This window comes from Cupressus sempervirens, chromosome 6 (genome assembly GCF_028749045.1).
Source record: "Cupressus sempervirens isolate cs-2001-9-10 chromosome 6, ASM2874904v1, whole genome shotgun sequence".
NCBI classification, from domain to species: domain Eukaryota; kingdom Viridiplantae; phylum Streptophyta; class Pinopsida; order Cupressales; family Cupressaceae; genus Cupressus; species Cupressus sempervirens.
The window spans coordinates 635,215,499-635,229,941 of NC_143123.1; the positions used below are offsets into that span (position 1 = coordinate 635,215,499).

General features: G+C 38.0%; 1 protein-coding gene across 1 annotated transcript in view; it reads right to left on the bottom strand.

Annotated features, from left to right (window-relative positions):
* Nucleotides 1-2,177: 2,177 nt before the first annotated feature.
* Nucleotides 2,178-14,443, bottom strand: part of LOC149553829 (histone-lysine N-methyltransferase ATXR3-like protein) — a 104,150-nt gene continuing 91,884 nt past the window's right edge. The window contains exon 5 of the mRNA XM_089789179.1: nt 2,178-2,558. Coding sequence (XP_089645305.1) covers nt 2,352-2,558 — 207 coding nt within the window. The 3' untranslated portion in view covers nt 2,178-2,351. The remainder of the gene's footprint in view (nt 2,559-14,443) is intronic.

Below are 14,443 nucleotides of genomic sequence, written 5' to 3' on the forward strand. Positions count from 1 at the left end.
CCAAATAAGAGATTAACACTGACATTGATGCAACAAAGTTCACCAATACCCCTCGTTGGTCAATAAGACTTGTCATGTGGCCTATGAAAAGGGGGAGATTTTTGAAAGTAGACTCTTAAGTTAGAAGTGGAGGTAGACTCAAAATGATGAAAAAGAGGAAATAGAGAGCTTGAGAGGAAGTTTTGTTTTGAGCAGCTAGTAGCTCATTTGGTGTCTTTAAAAGCCTTGGAATGATATACTTGGACTTCACCTAAAACATGGTGCTCGAGCAAAACATCAAACTACTTGTGATTGATAAGGACACTCGCCCTCTAGGTGTAATGTGCAATGAGTGTGAATAAACATTGTAAAGCAAAATATAATCAAGAAAAGAATTGCAGAAATGAACAAGAAGTCACAAGATGTCTTCCACTTTACATAAAAAATTATTATAGCTCAACTACTTTATGCTTGTTGCAAAAAAACACACTTGACAGAGATGACAACAAGGAAGGCAACTACAAGGAGCTATATTCCTCACTAAGGATTGAGTGATGCAAACGCTCAACAAACCATGCAAGCAAAAGGAAACTTAAGAGACTTGGTCCATCATTTTTTGATGTTGTTTGTGGCTCATGTGGTCTTGTTATAAACTATGCCTTTGATACAAGGATTGTTGTCTCTTGCGCTAAATGTTTCCATGTTTTATGGCATGGCCTTGAGTCATCCTTTTTAAAAATTTGAATTACTATTTTGATCAGTATCTAGATGATTTTAGTGTTTGTAGTAGACATTATTGCCAAATACTCTAGTCATTTTTTTTTTTTTTTGAAGTTCATTTGATGGTGGTTTTTTTGTTTTTTTGAAGTTTGTTTTTTATGAATAGTTAGTGTGTTGTTAGAGTGCTATTGTTGGGTTGTTATATTCAAGGGATAGCACCCTAATTTTGTTGTTTTAAATATAAAAAATATTTTTTTTGTTTTATGGATACAAAACCTCACAGCTTATTTGTTTAGTCACATTGCATAAACTTCATGCAAAAATAAACTATTAAAAAAGCTCACACATTAGAACTTATTATCTTATACAACCACCATGCATATATAAGGAGCATACTAATACTATTTTTGAATAATTACATTAGCTATAATCACAAGGAAAAGATATTGAACAACTGGCAATAATAACACCTACAATTATGCTAGCATTAAACATAGGGCAATATTTTTTGTCAATGGTGTTTTACCAATAACCATGAGATATAGGTGGCTACAAAACATACTTTATTCAAAACAATCAGGGTGTGTTATTTTATGCAAGACAAATAATATTAATACTTCTGAACAAGCACGAGCAATTACCCCAAGGCAATAATGGTTTTATAACCCAAGGCAACAATATATTTTGACAGTTAACACTAGCAATAACGACAAGGTAATAATATTTTCTATTAAATATAATAAAAAAGAGGGGTCTGTCCCCTATTTCAAAAGTGTTAATCAATGGTTACATTGACAATATAACCACTTGACAAAACACAGTTCATAGTTTTTTCATAACAATCAAGTTGCTTTTTGTTTTTTTTTCACTACAATTAGTTTTTGAAGGAGTCGTTGAAATTTGATTAGATAATAATCACAATGCAAGAAAAGTCACAATGGGTGAGTATCAATAGAATGTTAAGCTCATGGACTTGCACTATATTTAATGCTGCATGTAGTGCCTTATTAAGATTGACTCATTTTATTTTATTTTAAGCATAATCTGGAATGATAAACAATTACTTATTTCAGGACACCAAAATGCTCAACAGTTATGGCCCATCGTTTAGAACAAGCTATAATAGAAGGGAAGGGAGGAAAAGCGACCAAAGACTATGGGGAGATAGTGGGGTTCGTGAGTATACTGTATATCTTTCATAGGATTGCTAGGTAACTGCTGTACAGTTTTGCATTCAAGGAACTGTATAGCTCATCATAAATACACAGCCAAGTTCAAGATTCTACGAGGCTGCAGAAAGAGGCGTTTTCCAAAGAAGAATATGAATAAGGCTTCTATTCTGTCAATGTCTTTCAAATTTAATAAAAGAAATATTAAAATGGGCTAAAAAATAGAACTTACAAACAAAATATTTTGTATGTTGTAACTCAAAAGATGTAAAATATCGAATCAGAAGAAATGCTGTGTAATATCACAAATGACCAAAAAGATTGAATTTTTAAATGCAATAAATAAGTATGCAGCAACTCTCTGCAGTTTTCTTTCCAAGGATGTGAAGTCCAATTTACCTTCCACAATCAATACAGTACATAAGATTATTTTCCTGCCAGCCTTTTTATGAAAATAATATTATGATCCACATTATTTGACTGTCATTTTTTTGTCTCTTCCTCCTCCTGCATCTTCACCAACCTATAGAATTCCCTCTCTCTTTCCCTCTCTTTCGCAGCAGCCAACCTCTTCTGCTTACGCTGCATTTCCTTTAGTTCTGGTAGTTCCGTTCCAAAAAAGTGTCTTACTGTCTTGGAATTATATCGAGCGTTGTAGTCCATCCACATTAAGTCATCCATGAATTGGTCCTGCAAACAAATGAAACGCAGAATATTAGAGATTTAGAAAATGCATGAAATACTGCATCTAGAAAATTATTTAATTAATTCAACACAATGAAGTGCCGTGCAAACAAGTGTAAGCTGTACATCTGTACACGTGGGCATGCAAGTGAGAGCATGTGAATGCCATTTACAAGTGGGCAAATGGGTGTGCCTGTGTTAGCGTGGATGTGCATAAGAGATCATAAACTTTGCCGTGTGATCAATATAACTCACGTAAGTCTGATTGCAAATCTAGGAGCATGCATATATATATATATATATATATATATTCCAAAACTTGAATTGTACCTGGATCAATTTCTTTGGCAATGTCTGTACCATAGGAATACAAGGCCGAGAGAAAACACTTTACCGTGTTATCCAGATGATGGGCATTAAGACTGACTAAAAATCTAGAGGATTTTATATATATATATATATATATATATATATATATAGCATTTAAAAGTTGAATTTTGCCTGGATCAATTTCTACTTTTGAATATTTGAGTCAGGAATTACAGTTTGTTACTTTCATTCTGACCATTTTAAATGAAGCAGCATTTCTTTTTCTTTTGATAGTTCCCAACCCTGTTAAGATATTCTCGGATAAGACTCCAACCATAATTATTATAGCAAGCAAAAGGAGAGGTTGGCCCACCAAAGGAATCCCAAGCCACTGGGTATGAAGATGAAGCAAAGCTTACCCACAAAGAAGGAACACAAGAGGGGAGAACCCAACAAAGAAGTAAAGCTTATTTCAATAGAAATAGCTCAGCAATGAAACATGCCAATTAGTCGAAATAGTGGAGTGAAGTATCTCTGGAAGAAGAGGAAGACCCCACAGGAAAGCCAAGCTTACCTACATGTATAGCTTTGTAGAAATTAACATCTCCTATCTGGGGATAGTGGGGCTTTGAATTGCAACATCAAACCAACTAGAACCAAATGTAGCCACCTTCACATCATGAGAAGTAGACAATGCATCATGACCAATCACAATGGAATCATCTATATCTTCTGGCATGTAAACCATTGAAGCAGGGAAGAACAGCATGCATGGGACGAACTGTTCCGGGGGAGCAGAGATGAGGAGCACTACATAAATGACTCCCAATTCTGCTTAGCAGCTTTTGATAAGATGCCTTCATGTTATTGTGCTGTATCAGAAAATGATGGGTTAAAAAGTTTTCTGCAGACACTGCTGTTAGGGCCATGTGATATTACACGCACAGAATTAAGGCCTGTGAAACTTTTAAGGCGTATGACATTGAGGGCATATAAAAGTCTATTGGATTGGAAAGAAGCCCTTAATCATGTTACCATCATCACAATGTATTGTATAAAGATCTCTGACCAAAAAAGAAAATACTTAAGTACACTGTATATATTTTACGCCAAATCAAAAAGAAGGGCATATAAAAGTCTGTTGGATTGGAAAGAAGTCCTTAACATGTTACCATCATCACAATGTATTGTATAAAGATCTCTGACCAAAAAAGAAAATACATAAGTACACTGTATATATTTTACACCAAATCAAAAAGGACCCGGTTATCCTCCCTACAAATTGCACCATTGAGTAAATTTCAAAAAAACGAAAACACAATGAAATTTTTTGAAATTTTCAGCATTTGATCTTCATGATCTGTATACTTTGTAATCGAAAAGAATAAAAATTTTGAGAAAATTCTGCTGTGTTTTCGTGAATCTGAAAAAGAATCATGTTTCACTTTTTTTTGTTTTTGGTGCAGAGGTATACAGTTTAACTTTTTAAAACCTTATCCTTCCTGTCTCCATCTCAACCTTCAATGTTAGACTCTTCCTGGTGTTGCCAAAGAGGACCATTTCATCTAGCCTGTAAGCTGTATATCAGAACCAATCCGTCATCAACTTGTATAGTTGCATTGTTTAAGCTCTAAGCTTCAGCAGCATACCTTTTAAATCCTGAAACTCCTCACCAAAATCATGTTTTCATTCAGCAACCCTACTTATGGGGCCATGGAGGTGGAAGTTTTTTTCCAGGACTTCAATCTTGTTTCAATGGAGATGTTGGTTGTAAAGAGTGATCAACAATGCATTCCTCCTGGAATTGCATGCAAGCTACTATGTGGACCTTGCAGCCCTGAGAGAAACATCATACTTCACAATATTTTCTTATTGCTTGAAAATCCTTCTTAATGGCTATAATAACAGAACTTACAAGGGATGTATCCATCTTTGACTTCTCAAAATCTTTTTGAGAGCTTGAAATTCACTCCCCCACCTCTGCCAACTCAGCAAGATAGCTTGGTTGCTGATCCCGATATGAAGTAGTTGTCAAACTTAGAATAAATACGTAAACCCTTTTTTTTAAAGTTCATGTCTGTTTCTGAGAATTAAACTTGAGGAAGGAGATAAAGGCTTCTAGTCAAGTGCTAGGGTTTTCCATACACCTCTATGCCAGGTAACTATCTACTCTTGGGCACTTCTTCCTTGGTGTCTTATCCATTTCCCAATGCCTTGATGGCCCCCTTTATTTTCCTCTTCCTCCCTCGCCACAGGGCACACCTTTCCTCCGTGACTGGTGGCTTGTGCGGAGTTCTTATTTTCTGTCCCTCATGATGTCATAATGTCACATAACCCTTTCATGTTGTTCCTCAGTGTGCCCGTACAATGTCTTTCCTTGTTTTGATATTCTCTACTATGAGCGTTGTCCATTGTGCATGTGCAATATTCAAAAAATACTTCGTCTTTGCAGTTGTGCTTCCTTTTTTCCCCTTTGTCATTTTGTCATCATTGCCCGCAATGAATTTGTCTGTTGGTATAAGAGCATCGTACAATAGCAAGGTCACTTTTCCTTCGCATGCTACTCTTTTTTTTACTTTGATGCTTGCCTCATCATCGTACAGCGTCAGTCTTTTATCTCTATCCGGCAAACATCCCATTGCATGGTGTATTTTGGCAATGGTAGGTGACATTTATTTTTCCCACAAAGTTAACCTTGTTGTACGGTGTTTTCTTTCGGACATGTTATTTCTCTCTTGTCTCAATAGCTTTTTGCTTCTCTGACGGCTTTTATTTTCTCTTTCTTGACAGTCTTTATAATGCGATGGGGTCCACCATACACACTATGGCTGTTTGCATAGCTGTCGATGTTTATTTGTCATCGTACGGTGGTGGTTTTCATCACCCTCAGTGGTCACTTGTCCATATGGCTCTTTTCTAATGGTCGGCGGTCTCCATACAAAGCACATTGTACAGCAATTTTGGTCTCACTGTACACGACCAACCATACGCCTCACCATACAATTTGGATTGTACGGTGGAGTTTCTTTCTTTTTTTCTTCTTTTTTATTTGTATTCCTAATCTACTTAGTCGGGCAAGTCACCCTCCTTGCCTTTGATGTTCAAATTATGCTTTCAGCTTTGACGCATTCACGACATTAGGAAACTCTCCTCCATCCAATGTTCATAGTTCAATGGCCTCAATCTCTAAAACTTCATAGTTATTTGGGAGTAAAGCACATTTGCCTTAGATGTTTATCATGCCAAGCTCTCCTCTATTGTTCAGCTACATATGTAGCTCACTGCACCATCATCTAATGCTCATCCAACTTGTTGAGGGTATACAACCTCTCCCTTATGACTCCCAATTTGTTCTCCATTGCTATCCACAAGCTCTACACAATGAATTCTACTAGTACGATAACCTCGCGCCCATACATTAGTTGCTTTATCTGTTGTCTCATAGGCCCACAATATCGATAGTAGTCTCTCTTCTTAGTCCTCCCCTTAGACTTAAATGACTTATAAATTACGGACACCGATATTTTATTAGTAGTCTCTTCCTATCCATTTGCTCTAGGATAGTAGAGACTAGAGATTAAGTGACAAACATTGAACTTCGTAGTGTGCAACTTAATAACATGGTTCATGAAATGCCCCGCTCGATTGTTGGTCATCTAGATTGGGATGTCACACCTCAAGATTATTTGCTCATAAATAAGCCTTGTTGTGCTCAAGGCTGAGTTGTCGGGTATGGCCTGTGTTTTGACCCACTTGGTCAGGTATTTTGTCACCAAAACAATATATCTACACCTTCATGCTCTACTAACCTTCAATGTCCCAACAAAATCTAGTCCCCACTGCTCAAATAATTCTTGTCCATGAGAAGGGTTTAGAGGCATAAAGTCTCTTTTCAACGGTCTCCTAGCCCTCAGGCGAGTGTCGAACCTGACAACCCATTCTTTGGCATTGTTGTACAATGTAAGCCACCATGTGCCTGCAAGCAAGCCCTTTTGTGCAGTTGTGTCTAGAGACTGATCACATGTGCCCTTGAGCTGAACCCTCATGAACCTCCCTAAAGATACTTTGAACCTCCTCCATTACACATTGTCGGAGCACTTGATTTGGTCCAATTTTGTAGAGTAACCCATTGATTAGCTGGAAAGTTCTTAGGACGAGCTTCCATCTTCCACCTCGTGGCATCTTTCTTAGGAACTGGGTTGTAGAGAGATATTCCCATAGTAACACGAGAGCGTGTTACCCCCCTTTTGCCCCATGCACTGAGGACTTGGGGACTCTGTTCCCCTATCCCCAGCAGTGCAGCCAGATTCCACCACTTCCACCAAGGATGGGGGGACATCCTAGTGTTAGCTATTTGTTGATTTGACTATTGACATTCAATGTTTGATGTTCCAATTCAATGCAATGTTCAAGTATTTACTCTTTTACATCTTTATATCTTATATTGCAATAAATCTTTTCATTACTAGCATTTTAAGTACTATATGTATAATATATACAACCCCCCCGTCCCCTGTCCCGAAAACTTGTCCCTCCATCTCCCAGGGTGGTGTAACTATGGATGTTCCCCAATGCTTGTGTAACAAGCTGGCAAGACTGCAATCCAAAAAAGATGGGCATCAAGAAAGTTGTCATTCATTCCATTTGGTGGTTCTCCAAATTTAATTGGGGAAAGTTGATCTATAGTCACATGGCTTTTTATCTAGCCATACTATGATCGTGAATGTGAATTCTTGCAATAGGAGCAACCATCTACTACTCTTCCTTGAATAATCAGCTTTTTCAGTAAGTATTGTTAGGATTATAGAGGTGGTTGGACTTGGATATGTCATTTATGTGTTGCGTTGATGATAGGCATGTCATTGAAGTCAGCATATACATGCTTGTGTTCATGTTAGATAGGGATTTTGTACATCGCAAAGGTTGAATTAGTCAAGGACGATGGGATATAACAGGTTAAGCCATGAGAACTCAGAATCATGTTATGGAATGTGTTCAAATACTACATCCGTGTTCGCGTATGTTTTGATTCAATGTTGCAAAAGTTACAAATCATTTTGTAAAGATTGGTAGTAGGCCACTATGCATGAAATAGGTTGCAGGTATTTTAGTTTGTATCTTATGAGTGAGACGAAATTTAAGCGAACAAGCTTGGATCAACGTTGAAGACATGTTCGTGAGGCTAAATTTGTGTTAGCATATCTTGGCGATCATTTTGAGAAGGTCGTGGATGGAAAATGTGCGATATGTTTTATTGGCTCAATTGGGCTAGTGTAACATGTTGATCCTTACTAAATAAAGTGTTAAATGTATTGTAATGTGTAGGAACACTATTGTACTAATTGTAATGATGCTTAAGAAGGTGAGTATCCCTTAATGAGGTCCTATGTAATAATTGTAAATTGCCAAGCCCTTACAGGTTGACATAATTAGTTATTAGGATAGGGTATAAAGGAAAGTTGTTTCATTGAGTTGAGCAGAGCAAATGTTGGTTTGGTAAAAGGTATTGAGCTTCAAAGGAACTATATTAGCAATTGAGTTGTAGTTTTGGTCAATTTACTCTGTGGATTGTTATCCTAAAGATTCGTTGTATACACTTGTTGAAGCAATTTGAATAGTGAGTTCAGTTGTCTTCATTCAAGCTCCTAAAGGGCCTAGAACCTTCTAAAGGGTTACAAAGTCTCCTAATAGGTACTAATATATTGATTGTATTATAATTGACTCCTAATAAGATCACATCCTTTCACAAGAAATATTTGTACTTGTACATCATCTTGTGGGTTGCATCCCCACCTCTGACCAAGGGTTTCCCTAGTTAACAAATCATTGTGTCGTCGTGCATGTTTTATCTCTTTGCATAGCTCATTGTTTTGGTTATTGAAGTTGGATTTAATAAGTAGAATCGAAGTTTGATTTTCTCACAACTGATTCACCCCCCTGCTCAGTTGTGTGGGTGGACTTCACTTTCTAACAGGTCCGTCAATGCCTAGTAATCTACATAAAATGTAAACGAAGTAGCCAACAAGTACTGTTAAAAAATTTGCACAATGTACATCCCTAAGGCCTCCCTTTTTGTCATACTTTAATTTTTCTCTGCCTTCGACAATAACCTATTTGCAAAGTATATCAAGTGGTCCAACCCATACTCACCTGCCTGTACTAGTATAACTCCAATTGCACAATTAAATGCATTGTTGTGCACATGAATCTCTTTATCCCAATTTCAGCATGCCAAAATGGGTGCACCTACCAACCTTGTCTTCAATTCTTGAAATGCTTACACCTACTTTGCTCCCCAAGAGTAGGGCTCTACCTTCCAAGTCAACTTATCCAACAGATAGGACACTTAAAGAAAAACATTTGATGAACCTTCTGTAATATCCAATGTGTACGAAGAATTGCTAACTCCAGTGACATCTATGGGTGGTTCCAATCCCACGATCACCCCCACTTTGTCAAGGTTTGTCTTCAGTCTAGCTTTACACACAATGTGCACAATCAGCTTTCATTGTACCAACACAGATCTACAATTCTTGGGGTTGAGTCTAAGTCTTGTCGATGTGCACCTCTCCATACACTCTCAAAAGGCTACCAAATGTGTGTCCTTCGCACTGTAGATGGACCAATCATCCAAGACAGCTTTAAAATTCCCAATGGACATTTTATCAGAGATGTGCTAAATTATCCTCTAAAATGTTGTTGGGGCATTGCAGAGTTTGAAGGGCATTCGATTATTTGTGCACACCCCATCCTCCACAACAAAGTTTGTCTTCAGTTTGTCCTCCACAATGGATATCTAGGTGTACCCAAAAAATCCATCTATAAAGGAGTAGATTTCATGCCTTGCTAACTCCTCTAGAATGTTGTCTGTAAAAGGTCAAGAATGGGTTTTTTATGTTGACCACGTTCAGGCGTCCAAAGTCCACACATATTCTGATCTAATTCGCTTCTTTCTTCAAGGAAATAACAATGGGGGACACCCAATTTCGTGTTTGCACTCGACAGATGATGCCTGCGTCCAACATGTGTTCTATTTCTTCATTAACTCATGCAACGTAATCCCTATTCATTCTACACAGTGGCTTCCATAAAGGCACTGCTCATACTAACAGAATACACTAGACACATAATTGTGATGGCACACCTTTCAAATCCGTATATATCCAGGCAAAAACATCCTTATACTCCGAGAAAATTTTGAATGTCGTCGCCTTCAAATCAGGGTTCTAATCATCGCCCATTAACATGTTTCTAGGACTAGTCTCATCTCCTAGGTTCATAATTTTCAATGAGGGTTCCTCATATTTGATTCGTTTCTCTTTCTCAAACTAGTGTGCTAGAGTTTTACTTACCTGAGCCTCCCCTCCTACTCTTCGTACTTGGGTAGGAATAAGTCCTTTTCTTCCCCTTCCTCTACTTGGAGCATGTTAGAGGCTAGAATAGTTCATAGTCCTCCATCTGCCAATAGAAGAGTTTGTTCATTGAGTCTAGGTCATCTTCAAAGCATCCTTCCAGCTCCAGATCGCCTTCCTCATTGGGCCCCATGTGTTTCTTCCCCTCATCCATTTCTTCTTTGAATTTTGATCAAATGAAGATGCCAAGTCCTCGCTCACCATGTGTCTTTAAGTCAATTGTGAATCTCCTGCCACGCCTCTCCATCGACAGGGTGTTACTTTTCCACACCTGATTCACCTTCACTTACACCAACCGACGCCTTCCCAGAATGATGTCATACTCCTTGCTCTTAAGTGGGATTACTAGAAAATCTAAAACGAATTGTTCACTGCCAATCATCACTCTTTGCGCCATTAGTGTCCCAATAGGCTTGATGCCATGTTAGTTTGTGCCCACAAGATGAAAAGTTAGCAGCCACAATGTATGTTGCCCCAAATTCTTCCATGTCTCCTCAAGTAGTACATTCACACCCAACCCTACATCAATGATGGTATTTGTTGGAATGGTGTTGAGGATACCCATCTCAACCATCACTTGATGTCTACCCATATTAACCACTAACGACATCGGTTCTCCTGAAGGCCTAATAGTGTCTTTCATACAGCTCGTACAATTTGGCACTTTTGGAGTTGGTACCATGTTCAATAGAGTTGTTTGTAATTGTGGCACAATTTCAAGGTGGTCTTTAGTTTTCGCCAAAATCTATATCTGCATCATTTCCCTTAGTATATTTTTCTCTACTTGACTTCTCTATGGAGTCCTTGCCATTTCATGTGTCCCCTTCCTCTTGGCCATCATTTCCTTCTCAATATCCACCTTCGCTTCCCATACCCTTTACTTCTCCATAAGGGGGGTTTGGATATGTGGCCTTTGTTTGCTCGTGGATGACTCCCAACACCCCTTCCTCAATACCTTCCTTTTCAATGTTCAACAAATTTACACCGAGTAATTTGCATCCTCATGGTCCCATAGACCATCCCGTAGACCACACCATCTACAAAGAAATTGTGTTTCTTCCCTCGGATAGTCTCTGCAAAATGTCACTGTTGGCTACATACGCGACATTGTATCATCAGTTGTCCTTTTGCATCACACTGAATGTGGCTCTAACCATTATTATTGTTTTTCCTTCCACCCCATCAATTGTTGTAATAGTCGTCAGATGATATCGTAGTGTTAGTCGGTTGTGTGTTCGTCGTTGTTATTGAGTTGGAGAGTTCATGTGTCAACAAGACTTGTTGGCTCCGCGTCTTCATATTATATGGGCATTCCTTTGCAAAATTCCCATCATCTAGCAAATGTCGCAGAACATTTTCTTCAAGAGTGTGCCCTTAATGAGGCCCTCTGCCTTACATTTTGTACACCGTAATTCACCATCCTTGTTCCAACTAGTGTTACCCTTCATTGTTTTGAACTCTCTCATCATCCATAGCATGTCCTTCTAGAGGGCTTGTATTTTCTTCCTAGATGCTTTGTCTCTGCTCTGACCCAAAGAATCATCATCATCGAGCGATGTGCTCTTCATCATTTTACTCACTTTCCAGGTCCACCACCCTGTTGTATGCATCAATGTACGATGTAGAGGGCACAATCTTCATCTTCTTCTTGATGAACGGCTTCCACCCTTCAATAAACCAACCCTTTTTCAAGTCATCTGTTGGTTGGCTCTCTATCTTTCCTACCAACTCCTTTACCCATCAATTGTAAGCTCGGACGATTTCATCCTTTGTGAACTTTGTGTTGTAAATTTCAGCTACAATCTCATTACATCCCAAAGTAATCAAAATTCAGTTAGGAATTTCTTTTCGAGATTTACCCATTTTACCCATGTAGAAATTTGTGTTTGATCAACATCAGAGCACCAGTCCACAATCCCTCTACTTAATGTTGTTGGAAATTGCTTCATCCATTCATCCTAATCCTTTACCCAATTGGCAAACCAGATGGTTTCACATGTTTACAGTCATTTGGAGTCCTCTTTCCCATTGCCTATAACTTAGGTAATTTTTCTTTTGTTACATTATAATGGTTTTGATTACCGCCAATGTTGGTGTCCTTGAGCTTGGTATCCTTGAACTATAAGTATTTTAGTTGGATAGATTGCTTTGATTTCCATGCCCATGTGTCCCTCCGACACTCATGGTTGCACTAGTATTCCTTACACCTCTACCCTCAGCCTCTTCTCCCTTGTTTATTCGGCTTCCCTCACCTCCATGTGTGGGGTGAGTTAAGTTTATGAACCAACTTCTAGTTTTTTCAATCCAATCCTCCCCATTAAACTCATGATGGTGTTCCTCTTCGCCAAACTCCCCATGTGTTCCTCTAAACTGAACACTCGCATTGTTCTCTACCGAACTCCTCCCCTTCCATGATCCCAATTTGGTTTTCCTCTACCACCCCTTATGGTAGTCCCTTAGCCAGTTTCTTCAACCATCACCTTCATTCTGCCTATTATTGAAACAATAAAGCCTTCTAAATAGCCTCACCCTTGATTATATGTTATTTTCTACTTTTATCTTTACCACACAAGTTTGGCATGAATTCTTAATCTGTGCATGAAAAATGAAACAACACATGATATAAATAAGAACTTTATTAATTCATTATGTGTATACAATACATGTCACTAACACACATAATCATAACACTCCCATGTTCTCTTTTATTTCTATTTCCCTTCAGAAAGTTTAGTTCTTCTTTTGCTTCCAACAGGTTTCATCTCGTTCCTCCTCTTCCCTTCAGCTATGATAGCCTCAAAGAAGTTGCCTTCAGTTCTGGAGGGCAAGGAAGGTTTGTGCCAACAGTCTAGGGAGATGGCACATTATCCAGTCCACCGTAGGACTCACTTCGAGGGCACTCTCTGGCACCTCTTATCATACGACTTCCCTCCTAACATGATTTTCAATGGACGCCTATAGTAACATGGCAAAGTCTGATGCCAACGCCCATTCACCTTCAAAGTGTTATTGGTTTTCCTCCTCGTGCTCTTGGCGGCTACATTCACCATAGTTTATCGGCTAATGTTACAGCCCCTATTTTGTTGAATTTGGAAATTCTATGTAACCGTTGATATTTGAAGTGGTTGGTTAAATCAATTGCTCAATTTTGAAGTTCATATTCATTATGTTTCATGTGAAGAGGAAGATGTTGGTAAAATTACCTGCTATTACGATTAATTTGATTATTAGTTATGATTACTAATTTCAGTTGAACATTATGGAAGTAAGCTTTCAACATGCTAATTCTTCTTGCAGGAAGCGTGGCGATGCGGAAAGCATTAGCAGAGAGGTGATAGGGTACGAGAGCACCAACCTGCAACCAAGGCTAACATGTATGAATCTAAACCACCAGAACTAGATATATATAAGTGTCCACCTTGAGCTAACTAGGTCATCTAATAAAAAATAGATGTATGATATATATTCACTTGAACGGTAAGCAGAGTAAAAATTAATTGCTACCTTAATTTGAGAATTTGGATGATCTACAGTTCTTCATGTAACGCCAGGCATGATTTACCATAATGGTAGTCATGGTTGTTACATCCCAAACTTTGCTTTATTTAAAACGTTCTTATAGCCATTGAGATTTTATGTGAAGTCGATTGACTGGTAAATTAGTTAAAATATTATGGTTTAATGTGAAATGGAAAATTTGATTATTTGTTATAAATTCATAAAGTGAAATGGTACTTAATCAATATGATATTTTATAAAAATGATTACTTTTATAATGACCTTGATTCTATAATGAATATGTTATTACTGTGGTAATTTTCTTTTTGCGGGAGCATGACGAAGGGGGAAAGCACTGCTAGAGAGGGAATTGGGTAAGGGACACCAATTCGCCTATAGGCTGATAGATATGAATTCTAACCACCAAGGCTAAGGGGTAAACGGTTAGGCAAGCAAGCATATACTATGGATTACCATGAGCTAACCGGTCAATAAATATGTATTATTAAGAAAAGATCACTAAGCATTACATTAAAAATTAAGAACTAATGAGTTATCTTATTAATTGGATTGATCTCAAAGCTTCTTGTGATATTTGTCATGTCTTAATATAACAATACCATAGTAACTACACATGCTCATTTATGTATGTACACATATATGTATGTAAGT